At 38.5% G+C, this 15023-nt stretch overlaps 1 protein-coding gene across 1 annotated transcript; it reads right to left on the bottom strand.

Moving 5' to 3' along the window:
- Window positions 1-1703: 1703 nt before the first annotated feature.
- On the bottom strand, window positions 1704-12361 carry TYRP1 (tyrosinase related protein 1). The gene is made up of 8 exons (XM_074812504.1): window positions 12296-12361; window positions 11340-11813; window positions 8310-8632; window positions 6740-6944; window positions 5650-5817; window positions 3968-4147; window positions 2479-2625; window positions 1704-1909 (listed from the first exon to the last, which is right to left on the bottom strand). Exons 2-8 carry the CDS (start codon window positions 11719-11721, stop codon window positions 1704-1706), a joined length of 1611 nt encoding a protein of 536 aa, XP_074668605.1. The 5' UTR covers window positions 11722-11813; window positions 12296-12361.
- Window positions 12362-15023: the final 2662 nt, after the last annotated feature.

The raw sequence follows: 15023 nt of genomic DNA, 5'->3' as shown, positions 1-15023 counted from the left end.
AAGAGAGAGGAGGTGAGGCTGGAAGCCAGATTCCTCAAACCCTACCTCAGGCTGTAAAGGCAGGCATTGGTTTGTTGCTATCCTATTGGCTCATGTTGAATAAATTCAACAGGCTTGGGGAGGAGTGGCTGGAGAGCTGCCAGTCAGAGAGGGACCTGGGGGTGTTGATTGACAGCTGGCTGAACATGAGCCAGCAGTGTGCCCAGGTGGCCAAGAAGGCCAATGGCTTCCTGGCTTGTATCAGAAAGAGCATGGCAAGCAGGGACAGGGAAGTGATCTTACCCCTGTACTCAGCACTGGTGAGGCCGCACCTCGATGACTGTGTTCAGTTTTGGGCCCCTCACTACAAAAAGGACATTGAATTACTCGAGCGTGTCCAGAGAAGGGCAATGAAGCTGGTGAAGGGTCTGGAGCACATGTCGTACGAGGAGCGGCTGAGGGAACTGGGGTTGTTTAGTCTGGAGAAGAGGAGGCTGAGGGGAGACCTCATCACCCTCTACAACTACCTGAAAGGAGGTTGCAGAGACCTGGGGATGAGTCTCTTTAACTAACTAATAAGAGATAGGACAAGAGGGAATGGCCTCAAGTTGCACCAGGGAAGGTTTAGACTGGATATTAGGAAGTATTTCTTTCCAGAAGGGGTTGTTAGGCGTTGGAATGGGCTGCCCAGGGCAGTGGTGGAGTCCCCATCCCTGGAGGTGTTTAAGAGTCAGGCTGACATAGCGCTGAGGGATATGGTGTAGTTGGGAACTGTCAGTGTTAGGTTAATGGTTGGACTAGATGATCTTCAAGGTCCTTTCCAACCTATGTGATTCTGTGATTCTGTGATTCTGTGAAATTCAACAGTAGTTGCGTATGGCTATTTTTCCAAGTCTATTCTACACCCTTATGCCTAGGGCCTTCTCTCAAAATACAAGAGATGTGGATTTAAATTCCTGCAGGAGAAAATTGAAGCAAGGTCTCTCATTGCTGGGGAGGGTGCCCTGCCATGGGTATAGTGGGAGAGAGAAATGAAACAAGAGAATGAAAAATAAAAATAAAAATAAAACAAAGGCTGGTGCCGCCTGTCCTTTCAAAAGGATGTCCCCTTCAGGCAGCTGTGTTTGATTACACAGCTAAAGTGTCCAAATGTTGGTGTGGCTTCTCAGTGGTGAACTAAAGGCAGCAATAAGATCAAAACTATGTTCTGTGGATAAAGTTGGATTTTAAACACATTGTTCCCCTCAGAATTCCCTTATAGCTGCATGTCTGGCATGCTGGCTATTTTGAAACACATTTCCACTCATCAAGCTAAGATGTCTACTTGTATTTTGGATTCTGCTTCAGTCCCCATTCTACACTTGACATTTTCAGAAAAGTACCTCATAAAAGAATTCTGGGTATAAAGACTAGGTGAAGTCAAATGACATTGGCTGTTGGCAAGTTACCTAAATTTTACCATATTTTACAGAAATATGCATGAAAAAGGCTTGCAGGTGTACCCTGAAGAGTTAGTGGAATTCTATTAAAATCAACATAGAATTAGCATTGCAAAGGTGACTTATTGATGCCTAGGTGTGATGAAAGAAGAGGTGGAGCCTGAAGCAAACATATCAAGACAGCTGACAGTTTATGCTCTTTATTTTAAAGCAGGTGGATGACCACCATTTATAAAATACAGCAAAATAAATTCTTTCAGTCAGATGCAAAAAATTGATGTCTCTTCAAACAACAGACTGGCTCGGTGTTGGTATGCCATCATAATCATCTGAGTAGTGCTGATACTGGTCAGTAAGAAGAGGCTGATGTAACTCATCCTTATTTTTCTTGACACGTACAACACATGCAGCAGCAGCAAAGATAATTGCAACAAGAACCAGTGCAGTCACTATTGCGATAGTTATCATCTCTGTGACACGGAGAGCCCGACCTACAAGTAGGAAAGCAAAAGGGAAAGTTATTAAAAGTAAATGTCAAGTATATGGATAAACATCAGAGGGGCAGACCAAAGCCCAGTATCTGCCATTATTCAGCGAGTCATGAAGTAGAAATAGTTTAAATTTTAGTTCATAATATTTGTTCCAAAATGTGAGAAAATTTCAGTCTCTCTTGTTACACTCTAAAAACAGTCCTGGATCTTTCTTCTGCTATCTGGTTTGTGAAGGATTTGCCTTCTCTGTAGTGATTTAATGGAGGCATATGATATAGGAATAAGGACCTTCTGAAAGGTTTAGATCCAAATGAGAACTTCTCCAAAAAACTGCAGTGGATAACAGGAGCTTCATGCAGGAACAATCTATATTCAATATCTATTTAGGTGTACTAAATCCCAAACACAACTGATTTGGAAAGCCAGGCAAGAAAAGAGAAATAGACCTTTACAAAGGCAGCAAATATTGTTTGTGAAATTTGAACCAACTTTGTTATATGATGCATAAACTTAAAGGGAAAAAGACATGATGAGAAAAAAAGAGGAAGCATCTAGGTTGAACAGTTTACCTGGCCACTCAACTTCGTAGCTGTATCCCAGGTTTTCTGGTGCAGTAACAAACATTTCATTATTGGTAACTGGAGGCCAGAAAGGCACCATATTGTACTGTCGGTTATGTCCAATAGGGGCATTCTCCAATGGATATGTTGAGATATCTGAATTTGAAAGTCAAATCACACTTCTGTAAATAAAATCAAAATAATTTGCCCTACTTCATTTTTTTCCCAACAGTGACTTGGGGTTTTGAGTACCTCAAGTTTTTTGTTCCTAACCTAAGTTCATCTAGAATGATTGGCTTTCCAGTGTGACTGATCCAGAATGGAGAGTTCTGCTCTGTGCAAAAGCAAGACTACTAATCTCAGGCTTTTAAGAGAAACCACCAGTAAATTGTAAAACTTTCTGCCTGTGTTGGGCTTTTCATTTCTTCTTGCATGGAAAAGGAGAAATATGTATCTATAGAGGACTTGAAAAACCTTTTTGCTACAATCTCGCTTTGTCTGAGTGTAGCAGTAATGAATAGGTTTCTCATGCAGTTCAGGAGGGCAGCTCATATGAACTCTAGTGGAGTAATGTTATGATAAATCAGGAGAAAGTCAGCTGAAGGAAAAAAAAAAAAAAAAAATCATCTTTGTAAGATGATGCAAAAACTTGCAATAGGTCATGTAAGTACCACAAGGGGATGCAATTGCTCTCTGATAGCGGATGTGGGAAGAATACATGAGGCAGGTTGTGGAAGCTGCACAAAGAAGTCTCAGTTATGCACAGCAGCTGTCTTCTGTAGAAGAAGGAAGAGGGGCTGGATTGTCCTAAGAGGAATACAGTCATTGCTTTGTGCAGACTAACGTACAGACTTTAGGGTTACACAGAATTCTCCCCCCAGTTCACTGATGCCAATCTCCTTCCTTCTTTATTTCTTTTTTTCTTTGTAGTTCCTTCCTTCTGTCCTTCCTTCCTCCCTCTTCTTCACTTCCTCCCTTATTCTTTTTCTCTCTTCCATTTCAAGTTAAAGAAGCAAAGACAGCAACAGTGACCATCTTTTGAAAGGATATGGAAATGCCTATGGAATGCTGGTAATAAATCACAAAGGTGGTCAAAATTAATCATGAGGGAGTGTACAGCATCTGATCTTGTTTGACAAGAAGAAACATAGATATTTACTCCACACAACAATGGAATGTCCATGAAGTATTTGGACCTTCCATGGTTACACCGTCTTTGCTCTGCAGAGCAATGTATTTGCACATTTTATTTTCTTGAATTGTGCCTGATATCTATGGCCAAGTACCTTCACAGTGATTTGAAAATGGATGTCAGTGGGGTGAGGAAGGGAGCTTACTTGTTATTACTCTGCCTTTGTTAACTATATTAACTGTTAAAATTCCGGTCCTCTCTCCTAAGCTTAGGGGCATCTTGCTGACCCATAAGAATCAGCTGAACTCCTGTGACTACAAAGACTGACAATCACCCATCCCACCTCTGTCCATGAGCACATCTTACCTGCAGAATATCTTCTCAGCCACTCATCAAAAACAGCATCTGTAAATGTGTGCAGGAGGACAAAAATTGGATCATTTGGTGATAAATGAGTTTGTCCTCCTGTCCCATTCAGAAATAGATGAGCCAAGTTGTGAAGACTTCGAACTGCTGGGTCGTATTTCCCTGAAGGATCACTGTACCCTGAATATGAAAACAAAGAACACAAAAAATCCCAGTGAAGATTTTGTTTGAAAGCTGCAGTCCCAGCTGGATACTTTTTTCTCTGAAAGGCTGTCATGTTGTGTTGCCTTGCTTAACATAAATAAGTAGCTCATTCTTTACCTACTAGCATTTGAGAAACGTCCCTAGCATGCATAATTTTCAGATTTAAATAGCCTTTACAAAAGAATGCTGAGAATGTGGAGTGCAAGGCTGCTAGGACCAAATCCAAAAAAGGCCAAAATAAACCACATCACAGCGTGAATTTAAAGGTATATATTTGGGACCTACATATCTTTCATCATAACTGAAATAGTTGCATGTATTTTCTAACTGCTGACTAAAGTGTGTATATGTTGCCATCTATCCTAATGAGTCAGCTGTTACATTTCCACACATAATTTCCATGTTTATTGCAAACACATCCCAGAAAGCTTCATATGCTCTGGCTTTTCAGTGAAAATGTTCTGTGTAACTGTTAGTGCCCAACACTTCGGAACCCCCATGTCAGATGTCAGGATCTGAAGCATCATGAAAACTTCTCCTGTTTCCAAGCATTGGCCAAACTTTTGAGAGAGGGGTCCTTATAATTAATTGGATAAAGCCATGTTTAGATACCTAGATATTGATAGCCCATTTGACAAATGTGGTAAGCATCCAAAACTTTCATATATACTTAAAAGATTGGTGCAGATTCTTGGTTTTGTTCTCCAAGAGAAAGAAAATGGAGCAGATGCTTCCCATCATAGGAATAATGCCTCTTCAAAAGTGCCAGAGGATCTATGGGAGATCTGGTGAGGATCTGAACTGTCACTTAGTAATCTTTTCTCATGAATCCTAGTCTTTCCTGTTAAAAACTCTGGATTATTAAAGTGAAGAAGCAGTTGGCAGGATACTGGCTGAATAGCATGAATCATACCTTTAGGCTAGTTTCTGTGTTGGGGAGAGTGTGTTCAGATGCCGGTGACTGAAAATTTCATTTTAGATGTGTAAAGCTTAGAGAAGAATAGAGTTATATGGCCCAGAGAGAAGGACTAACATGTCTATCAGTAATATCTGTACCGAACTCCATACCATCTCATAAAGTACTACCAAGGCTTACAATTTCTTTTGCTTTCTTTTTTTGGTTTTAATTCAGATACAAGAGTAACTGCTATGAGCACTTGTTTGCCTCCACAGGCAAGGGCTGTCTGTTTTCAGAAACGGCAACCTATTACTAGGTTGCAAGAACCTAATCTCATCTAGTTTCTACTTAGTATGCCAGTGACAGACTTTTGAGGCTTTTACACATTTAAAGAACTGACATAAGCTACAATTTGCCCAGAACTTACTTCCACTTAATAATAAGCTAATATTTAATGTTAAGATCAATGTCGTTAGTGTCCAATAGACTGTCTCCAGTCTCATACTTCCAACAGGAAAAATGCCAGGCCTGCTCCCTTGTCAAGGGAGTTGTTCCAGCTCCTTTTATCTGCCATGTTTACCTTCTACTGTGTTACGGAAACTGTCTGTTGAATTGGAATAGAAAGGAGGAGTGTCAAATACACCAACTTCCAAACACTGTGCAACATCTTCAGGGTCTGGAAGACGTTGTACCATAGGCCGTGCAACATTTCCAGCAGGATTTCTTCGGATGGGACCACCCTCAGTGCCTGGGGGTAGAAGGAAGAGAGAGAATACAATACTGGTGCAAAACAGTAGGCCACAGAATGCATTTTTCTAATGACTGAACCATGAGGAAGAAAAAGTCCCTCACAAATTACACTTAAACTGTATGAATGGGTCAGTTCCTCATGTCAGGTAAAGAATCTGAATCTTCATGAGGTCCTGTGTGCTGGATTCTTTGCACCAGGATTTAAGAAAGCATCTAGAAATTTGTGGTTCTGTAAGTGCTTTGGGAAAATTTTCTATAGTTTTTCAATGTAATTTCTTGATGAGATTTAGGACAAAAGTTTTGAGGATGTTCTGATAGGGTAGATGAAGAAATGGCTATAGTTGATTATGTAGGCGACTAACACAATATTGTGTTTTTTCTCTATTTTTTCCCCTATTTCCATGAAGATGCTGAGTTGTGGCTTGAAGGTGATGAATATACAAGAATCTTGCTGGGATTGTTTAGCTCTTGTAGCTGAGCTAGATGTGTTATGATTCAATATTCTTCACATTCAAAACATGCTCAACATAGTTAACACAGGGATTTGTTAAATGTTCTCCTTTTAAGAGCAGAATGTCATGAAGATGATAAGTGGTATGCTTCCGCTAAAGAAATGACAGTGCCAGATTTAATTATTTATGGCACAGGAGATGAATAGGTACTGCATAAGAAAGGAAGTCAAAGCATTCAGCTCTTCCTCTGTTACAAGCTCCTGGTCAAATTTTGAACTGCTTGATGCCTCAGTGCAAGACAGATGATAAGTATGTACTGTCTCAAAAGACTGATGCAGCTTGGATCAAGAATATTCAAAAAACACTTTAAGACTTTTTGGCTGGGAAAAAACATTGCCATGTAAAGTATTAATGTATTTTTTATTAAAAGGATTTTCTCTCCACATGCCTGCCAGCAGTCATACTTACTGTTACAGATGGTTCCCAAAGTTTCATAGTCTTCTACATTTTCACATAGCACTCGCCACTGAGAGAAGATTGAGTTCTGGCTGATAAGAGAGACATCAAAATTGCTTCTAGCTCCCATCAAGTCATCTGAGCAGATATCACAGGTGTTTTGCCCTGTTGCAAAGTTCCAGTAGGGCAGTCCAAAAGAGGGGTCCTGCAGCATGTTCTAAACCACATAAATCTGGTGTTAATATATGTGTGTCCCCAAACTGCTATAATATTTACTGCTAGCAGGATGTTATAAACAGTTCAATACATCTTACTAAGAGTCAGAGTCCTGCCTCATGAAGGAGAGGATATCTATGAAAAATCAATGAAATATCTATAAAAGCTTTCAGTAGTTTTTCACATTGATGTTTTTGTTGGCCTTTGTTCAACAGAACAGATAGTTGGACTATTGAATTGAGTCATGGATCTCCCTCATTAATAAGACAGTACCTCTTCCATTAAACCATATTGTGAGTAGTAAAAAACATCACTTAATACTGATACTTCATTTTACCAAATATTTTTAAAGGCCTGTCAACAACAGCAGTGTTTGTAGCACACAGAATAACTAAGCCAACTGTGGAATGACTGAGCAGATGGAAAAGTAAGGAAAAGGGATACTGGCCCTTCAAATTGTCACTGTTTGGTTCTAGTACAGATTGAAGTTGAACGTTTCTGGAGTGTGTACTGGTTTCCAATATTTATATACCAGAATGTGTTAACCAGCCAAATTAGCTTAACTGATGATGAAGCTTACTAACATAAGTAGGAATATATATTAAATCACCAAGATCTAGAACTGCTCAGGGCTTCCACATAATGAAATGCCACTGATGTCAAATGTAAGTTTTTGAAGGGAGCTTGTTCCTCAGCCTGATGCATAGACATTGAAGCTAATGGAAACACTTGAAGTGATTTCAAAAACTATTTAATTCTTGAAAACTTAATTCTCTCTTCTTGAAGAAGGATGATGGTCCATAAAATAATATACTCCTTTTATGGATAGGTCTGCACAAGGAAAAGGAAACAAGGAATCACTGATTTATGGAACAGGATATAACAAAACATGGATTTCTCTAACCAGTATAACTAATTATACAAAGAAAATGTGATTCTAAACCCCCAAGACATCTCTGTAATACTTTGCTTTAGAATTTCTTCTGCTTTGATTAGTCTAACTTAGTCAAGAATGAGGGCCCTGATAGTAAAAATAGCACTGGCAATAACTTTTTTTTGGTCCAATAAAATGTTTTCTAAGGATGTATCTAGAATTTGTATCTATTTTTACAGGAGATTTTTTATGTAACTTTTATGTTTTCCATTACTCTGAATGAAATATTATTTTTAGCATCTCTGTAACAGTGACAGTCTAAAACCTAAATGTACTCTATTAAGTTTAGTATACCTAATGAGTTACTGAAATTGAAGCCGAATTATTTCAATGTGTAGAAAGAACTGCTATCATTTTTGCCTGTTGGAAGAAGTTCTTTAACTGTACAAAACATATCATGAACACATGGCTCAACATCAGTGTAGACTTTACCTGCATGTCTCTTTCAAGCTGCAGTAGATGGTACCTATGCCATGTGACAAAAGCTGGTCCCTCATGAGAGAAATCAATTCCTCCAAAACTCTGCTGCCCTGCACCAAGGAAAGTCTTCCTGACAGAATAATAATGAGACCACACAAAGTAGTTATAAATGGAGATATTCTCAAATTGTGGTGTGTTGCCATCTGGTCCAAATATTTCCTCACGTCTTCGTGTGGCAATAACAACGTCAGGATGGATTGTCACCTTGGCTTGGTGTAAGGCATTTACAAAACGCCTCCTTTCTTCTGCATTCAGATCCAAAAGATTCCTTCTGACTGTGAGGATACAGAAGAAGCAAGTTACTAAAGCAACAGGCACTCAAGTCTGATCTCACAAGACTAAGTTATTTTGCTCTTAATAATTCCAGGTAAGTCCCTTTTTCTTCAGGCATTCATCCATTTTTTATTGGGGCTATTCAGAAAGTACTGAGCATAAATAGAACATGTTATTTATTATTAGAAAGGTTGAGCTGAATAGAAATAAAGCCTAACCGCTTGCAGTTTTAGTACTTTTAGAAGTACTGTTACAGATTATCCAAAGACTGTCACACAAATCTTTCAGAACTTCATCCAATATACTTAAGGTTTCCTGTGGTAATACTTTACAAGAAAAGAATACTATATAGCAATTTAAATAATCAGAAACTCTACTGCTTCATACCTTGGTGAAAGAAGTACATTGTTTATGCTTGAACCTTTGTAGGAAAAATGGCAGATTCAGCACTAAATTGTGAATTGCACACAGTACATTTCTCTTTAATGTCATTACCTGCTATTATTATCAACAGCCATATATTAGTCCTTTTTAGCAGTATATCTCAAAAACATTAAAAAATATAATTGTCTATGTATGGACAGTGAAACAAGGAAGAAAATTGACTTGTTGAAATACCAGTATATCAGCAAGAGGAACAGAGTCCACATCACCTCAGTCCCAGTCCAGCACTCTTTCACTTGGACTGAGAAGATTTCAGGCTAAGTTTAGACTAAGACACAGGTAGAAGTCCTCACAGCTATTCTTCAACATTCACTGATTTTCATTATAAAAAATGCTGCAAAATCTATAATTGTCCAAATGAGTGATAGACTATGTTGATATGAGAAGCAACAGGTAGGTCTTCAGGATGAATCCATATGAAGAATAAAAGTGAATTAAATTTCACTATATAAAGTTAATTCAGTGGAAGATTTTTTGGCTTTATTGAAGTTTAGAGAAATACTTTTATGAAACATGAATTTCATCCAAGTATCCTGAAATGTGATTTTCATGCTATCAGTTGCAAAACTGAACAGATATGCTAACCCTGATCACTGAAGTGTTTTTTGTTGTTGATTTTAAGTAGCACACTAAAAATATCTAATTTTGAGTTACATAAACATTTTAACCTTTCCTTTTTCAAAATATGTGTCTGATCCACAAGAAAAAATTTGGACTATTATTCAAGTTAAGCATGAATTTAGAAGATATGAAGACACTAAATTGCATTTTACAGCAATTTTATATGGATATGCCAACAGTAATCCAATAATTATTTCTAAAGTGTGAGCAGCTGGGGCCAGCTCTGTGGATGGACAAAAGAGGTGACCTCCATGTGGAAACTCAAAGCACAATAAGAAGCTAATTTCCCCTTTTTAAACTCATGTGGTCATGCATGATAAATCTGATTTGCTTAGCATTTTACTGACTAGTAAAGGATTTAATAAGTGAGAAAAGTAAAAAATACTCTTGTATACCCTAGAAAATCAGCTAAAGCTGCTTTTTATCTATCTCCAGATTTACTTCGCCAAATTTGTGTGTTAACATTTATTTCTTGGTTAATTTTCAGAGTTGTTTATCATCATTGTTAATGAGAACAGGCTAGAGCATCAGAGGGTGCAACCTGGTTTAGCAGATCCAATTCATGAGTCATACTTTCTGCTTTCTAGTTGGCTTCTTGGAGTTAAAAGGATGAATAAAATCCTAAGCTCTTTCTTACAGCCCTCAATAAGTTGTTTTTTAAGGAATCTTATTATTAAGATTTTGAATCGGTAAGCAGTTCTTTGTTAACCCTTGCTGGAACATGCACTCACATTCATGGAGTGTTTCTATCTGGTGAAAATAATGGCAGTGCTGATTTCTGTTTCTGCAAGAGGTACTGCACATTTGTGCTAGAGACCTGTTGTTTCTCATGTCAACAGAACACATTTAGAGGATTATGGATTTTACAGGATTTCAATAACACCTTTAAACCTTCATTAATAAAGAATGAAATCTTCTTCATTCAGGTGGTTTTGACTTGAGAACAAGGATCTGTCCCCAAGCCTGCTTGTTTATTTCAATTTACCTACAATATTCAACATTTTTCCAGTTCCAGAAGGATTTCATAACCGTTCCAAAAAATTTTAGACATCTGTTTACTGCTACACTGGACTGAACTGAAACTGGAGAACTCCCAGAAAGGCCCACCAGCCCTGTGCTAATTTCTCTGAAGAGCTCATAGGCTTTTAAGGACATTGACAGAAACTAGGTAAGTAAAAATTTACAAGGCCAGGTATGTAGTTTAGAAATGTATTAAGGGATTTTGAATCAGAAGAACTGCTGTCACACTTAGTCACAAGGTATTAAACATGATATCTAGATATGTCTTATTCCCAGACATACTCACAATACGCATACATGTCCATATGCATTGTTTTACTCTTAAATAATTCCAAAGAATACAATTTTTTCAATTTAGGTGTTCTATTCTTTAATGAACTTGGTCTTAAGCCTGCACTGACCACAGGTGTTGTTTCTTCCTTTTATAGGGTAGTAAATGTAAGTGCTTCGTACACAAACTGAACAACTCATTTAGCAGTTGCCTTAATAACCCCTATGACAACATACATTTCCTAAATAAATATGTGGCATTTTATATTTTAAAGAAAAGAAATATGCTAAGTACATTTAGAAACAAGCACTGCCACACAGGCAATTTTCATGTCATATTTCTGATGCTCTTACCTATATTGATTTGTTGGCTACAGGTAGGTCCACTCCAGCCGGGGCGACATGACCCACAGTTGTAACCAGAGAAGTTACCATTGCACCGGCAGGTTTGGTTGAAGAAGCGTATGGGCCATTGCTCACGGTCATCCCGCCCATCATGGATGTACTGTGGGCCATGGGGTCGTGAATCAACAGTCACCTGTACACACCGGCCCCTCCCTGTAGACACTCCACAGCGGTCAGTACCTGGCCCAAACACAGGGAAATAGTCTGGACAACACATGCCGCTCCTCAGGGACTCGACGGTAGCGCATTGGCGAGGGAACTGAGCTCCAGCTTGGCCAAGCATGCTAAGAAGTGGTGGCAGGGAAAGGACCAGCAACATGGGGAGCTGCATGATGGCAGACGCAGCAGAGGCAGCTTCTTCTGAGAGCCAGCTGTCCACGCACACTGACTTCTCTTCTCCTGCGGTGGGACACCCAGCTGCTTCTACAGAGACAGAGAAAAAGAGAAAGAGAGAGAAGAAGAGAAGATTAAAACCAAGTGGTACAAACCTCCAGGCTACCCCTTCTACCCCAGAAAGTGCCTCTGAACCCTGCACTTTGATACTCTTAACTGGAAAAGCAAACTCTGACTACAGACACTGAAGTTGTCTCATTATCTGCACAAAAGACAGTAACTACCTAGAGCTATATTTGCTCATTGACTTCTAAGTGCTTCCCAAATGTTCATTCACATTGTACATCTGCCAGTCAGATATACTTCACTACCACAAATTGCTAAAATCTAAGGCAGCAGATTTTTGAACCTTTTTTTCAACCCCCACCCCCCCCACCCTGTTCATGGTTTTCTACTCTGCATTCAACTAGTGTATCTTGTTCTTCACTCAGCAGTTTCCTTATGTGTTCCCTTGCTGTTCGCTAAGGGCAGCTCCACCAGAAAGTGAAGCTACAATGCTTCATGCATTATACCTGTTCTCTTTCTGGTACCTCTCCTCTGCTGAGATCCTGTCTGTCTCTGCAAGCCCTACATCTGTGTCTAACCTGAAATAAGTGCTGCTAATTTCTCTCCTGGTTCAGTCTGCTTACTAATCCTTCTTCTACCAACACAGTATGGCTTGGCCTCTCTCTCCTTCTTCTATTAATCCCCTTTCTACTTCAGTGCATTTCCCTGGACTTTAAGTACTTGAACAGCACATGATTTCTTTCGTGCTTATCTCCTTGTGATTTTACAAGTTTTAGCAAAGGTCAGAGACAAATACTTGAATTCAAAACAGAACAACTGTGAAGTTGTGTGTTTTTTTTTTTTTTAATTACTTGCAAAGGAAGTTTCACTTGAAAACAGACAAAGAACACTGGGGAAATTCACATTTAACAGAGTTTTTTAAAAAAATAATTCTTCAAATGACATTTTCAAGGTCAGGCTGAAGTAAGTGACAAAGATACATTATTTAGAAAATGAAACACTCTGATTTTGAACTTACAGCTTTCAGTTTAACTATTTATTTTCATAATAAAATAAAAAGACAATGATCAGAGTATCCTGAATGGTAAATTTTGAACAGGTGCTATGAAGGGTAATGAAACAAAGAAATAGAGAAAAACAGTCTCTGAAATGAACAAAATGCTTCTCTATTCTTTGCAAGGACAATTTCCACTGAGAAAAACTGGCCTTATTCAAGCTCTTACTCTCTTTCTGATATATCACTAAGGATGATTTTCAGTGGGGTGAGGTTATTTTGTCAAGAAACATCTTAACTGGTACCAAGACAACACATTAACAAGTTTCTGGGAAAAGGTTCAACCACAGTGTAACTGACATCTAGCAAAAAATGGATTACTTACTCCTTCTGCTTCTCTATAAGGAAGTCAAAATGTGAGAGTGGATCAAATTCTGGCAGGCCACAGAAATAATTTATTTGTGCATTTCTTCTTGCCAGCCTGTCATGGACCACAGCAATGAACTTTACCATCTATGGCTTGTATAACCAAATACGCATAGCTTGCTGCAGTGTAGGACCAAGGCTTTTAGTGCACTTTTTCATATCTTTAATTAATTCTCCATTTGCAGACCAGAATATTTGATAATCCTTAAATGAAACTCTTTCTTTTTCTGGCTATCATTTTATTCTCCATTTGAGCCTACTGTTTTCTCTTCTTTGCTAGCTTTTTGTGTATCCTGCTTCTTTCCAAGCTTAAACCTTTTCTCTTTGAACATGTCTATTGGGACACATGCAACACAAATTCACTTTATCATATCAGAAGGTAAACCAGAGCTAGTAAAAAAACTCTTGAGATTTTATCTGAAAAGAACTCCCAGATCAAAGAAGCAGCATACAGGTTTTAGATATGAATATCTAACAAATACAGCAAATTCATAATAAGTTTAGAAAGGATAAATCCTACTCCTTAGACAAAGCCCCAGTAAAAAAGAACAAACAGATATACTGGTGTTGCCTAGCATCATAAGACTTCCCCTTATAATGGTGGACATGACGTAGACCTTTTGTAAGCCTTCTGTGTAGCCAACACTTATAAATTTTGTTCAGCAGACTACTAGGGCTACACAGCTAAGGATCATTTCCCTTCTTTGTCCCAGATGTCCCTTAAGTTTCCTGTTGGAAATCTTGCTGAACAATTTGGTGGTATGCAATGCCTTTTTTGATATTCTTGCCCTTAGGGAGTCCTGCTCCCCTACTGTAATCTTGGAGAATATCCAAATGCACAAGATCTGTGTTTCTGTGGCTCTGTCTGCATAAGCAAGACAATGAGGAAAAAGTTGGTGTGTGAATCACTGACTCACTAACTGCCTATGTGGACTAAAAGTCCTGCAAAGAGAGTTAGTTAATATGCTGGACATTTGCATATAGTTTGCACAATTTTCCTGTGTAAGCATTAGTTCTTGGTGCTGAGAACAGGCCTCTACTCAGCCACACAAGGTTTAGCTGTGGTTTAGCCTAACCTACTGGAGACTGTTATGAAAATATAGCCAGTTCTATTTGTGTTTGAGTGGTGATGAAAGCTGCTGTGCTGGTTCTGTCTTAACTCATGTTGTTAGTTATAAAGTCAACCATCAGTTCTCTGGGAGCTACCCTATGGTATTTGCTAAGTGCCCAAGATTTACAAATTCTTTAAAATAAAAATATGATGTACTTTGTAGTTCACTAAGATTTTTATTCCGCAATCTCAAGACACATAGACCCCTAGAAAAAATATATTTTGTCAACTTCGTCTAACTTGCACTAGAAGCAGTTTAGTATTATTACTGTTATTTGTGTACCACCTCTAGTGTGATGACTCCACACTGCAAATGTTTGTAAACTGAATATTGGAGTGGTCAAGTGGATGAATGAGTAGGAGTGGGCAAATGAGCATCTGAAATGAAGCTACAACCATGGTAACCTTTCTCATCACAGTCTTAATCTTCTGAAGGTTTGGAAACCAACAGCCTCATCTTCAACTGGTGTAAACTGATCCATGATTTACATCACCTGTGGATCTTGGCTAGGTCTTAAATACATTAGCTTCTTTTTCTTAGTTTTTAGTGTTGTTTGCTTTTTTCTTTTTCCTTGTAAGTACCTTCATTAGTCAGTCTTTTCATAAAATAGCCAGCTCCTCAGTTTACAGAGCCAGCTTTGAACTGTTTTGAATTTCTTTTTCTTTCCCAGTAGAAGAAAATAATGCTGCTTTTATGAAAAAA

Source organism: Strix aluco, chromosome Z (assembly GCF_031877795.1).
Source record: "Strix aluco isolate bStrAlu1 chromosome Z, bStrAlu1.hap1, whole genome shotgun sequence".
In the NCBI taxonomy this organism is placed as follows: domain Eukaryota; kingdom Metazoa; phylum Chordata; class Aves; order Strigiformes; family Strigidae; genus Strix; species Strix aluco.
This window is presented reverse-complemented; position numbering and strand designations above follow the sequence as displayed.

Excerpts from the sequence above, each read along its gene's own strand:
- TYRP1 (XM_074812504.1), bottom strand. The coding sequence starts at position 11,721 with ATGCAGCTCCCCATGTTGCTGGTCCTTTCCCTGCCACCACTTCTTAGC. Across the intron at positions 8,633-11,339 it reads TAGCCAACAAATCAATATAG|TCAGAAGGAATCTTTTGGAT; the intron begins GTAAGAGCATCA and ends GTATCCTCACAG. Across the intron at positions 1,910-2,478 it reads CTACGAAGTTGAGTGGCCAG|GTCGGGCTCTCCGTGTCACA; the intron begins GTAAACTGTTCA and ends TCCTACTTGTAG.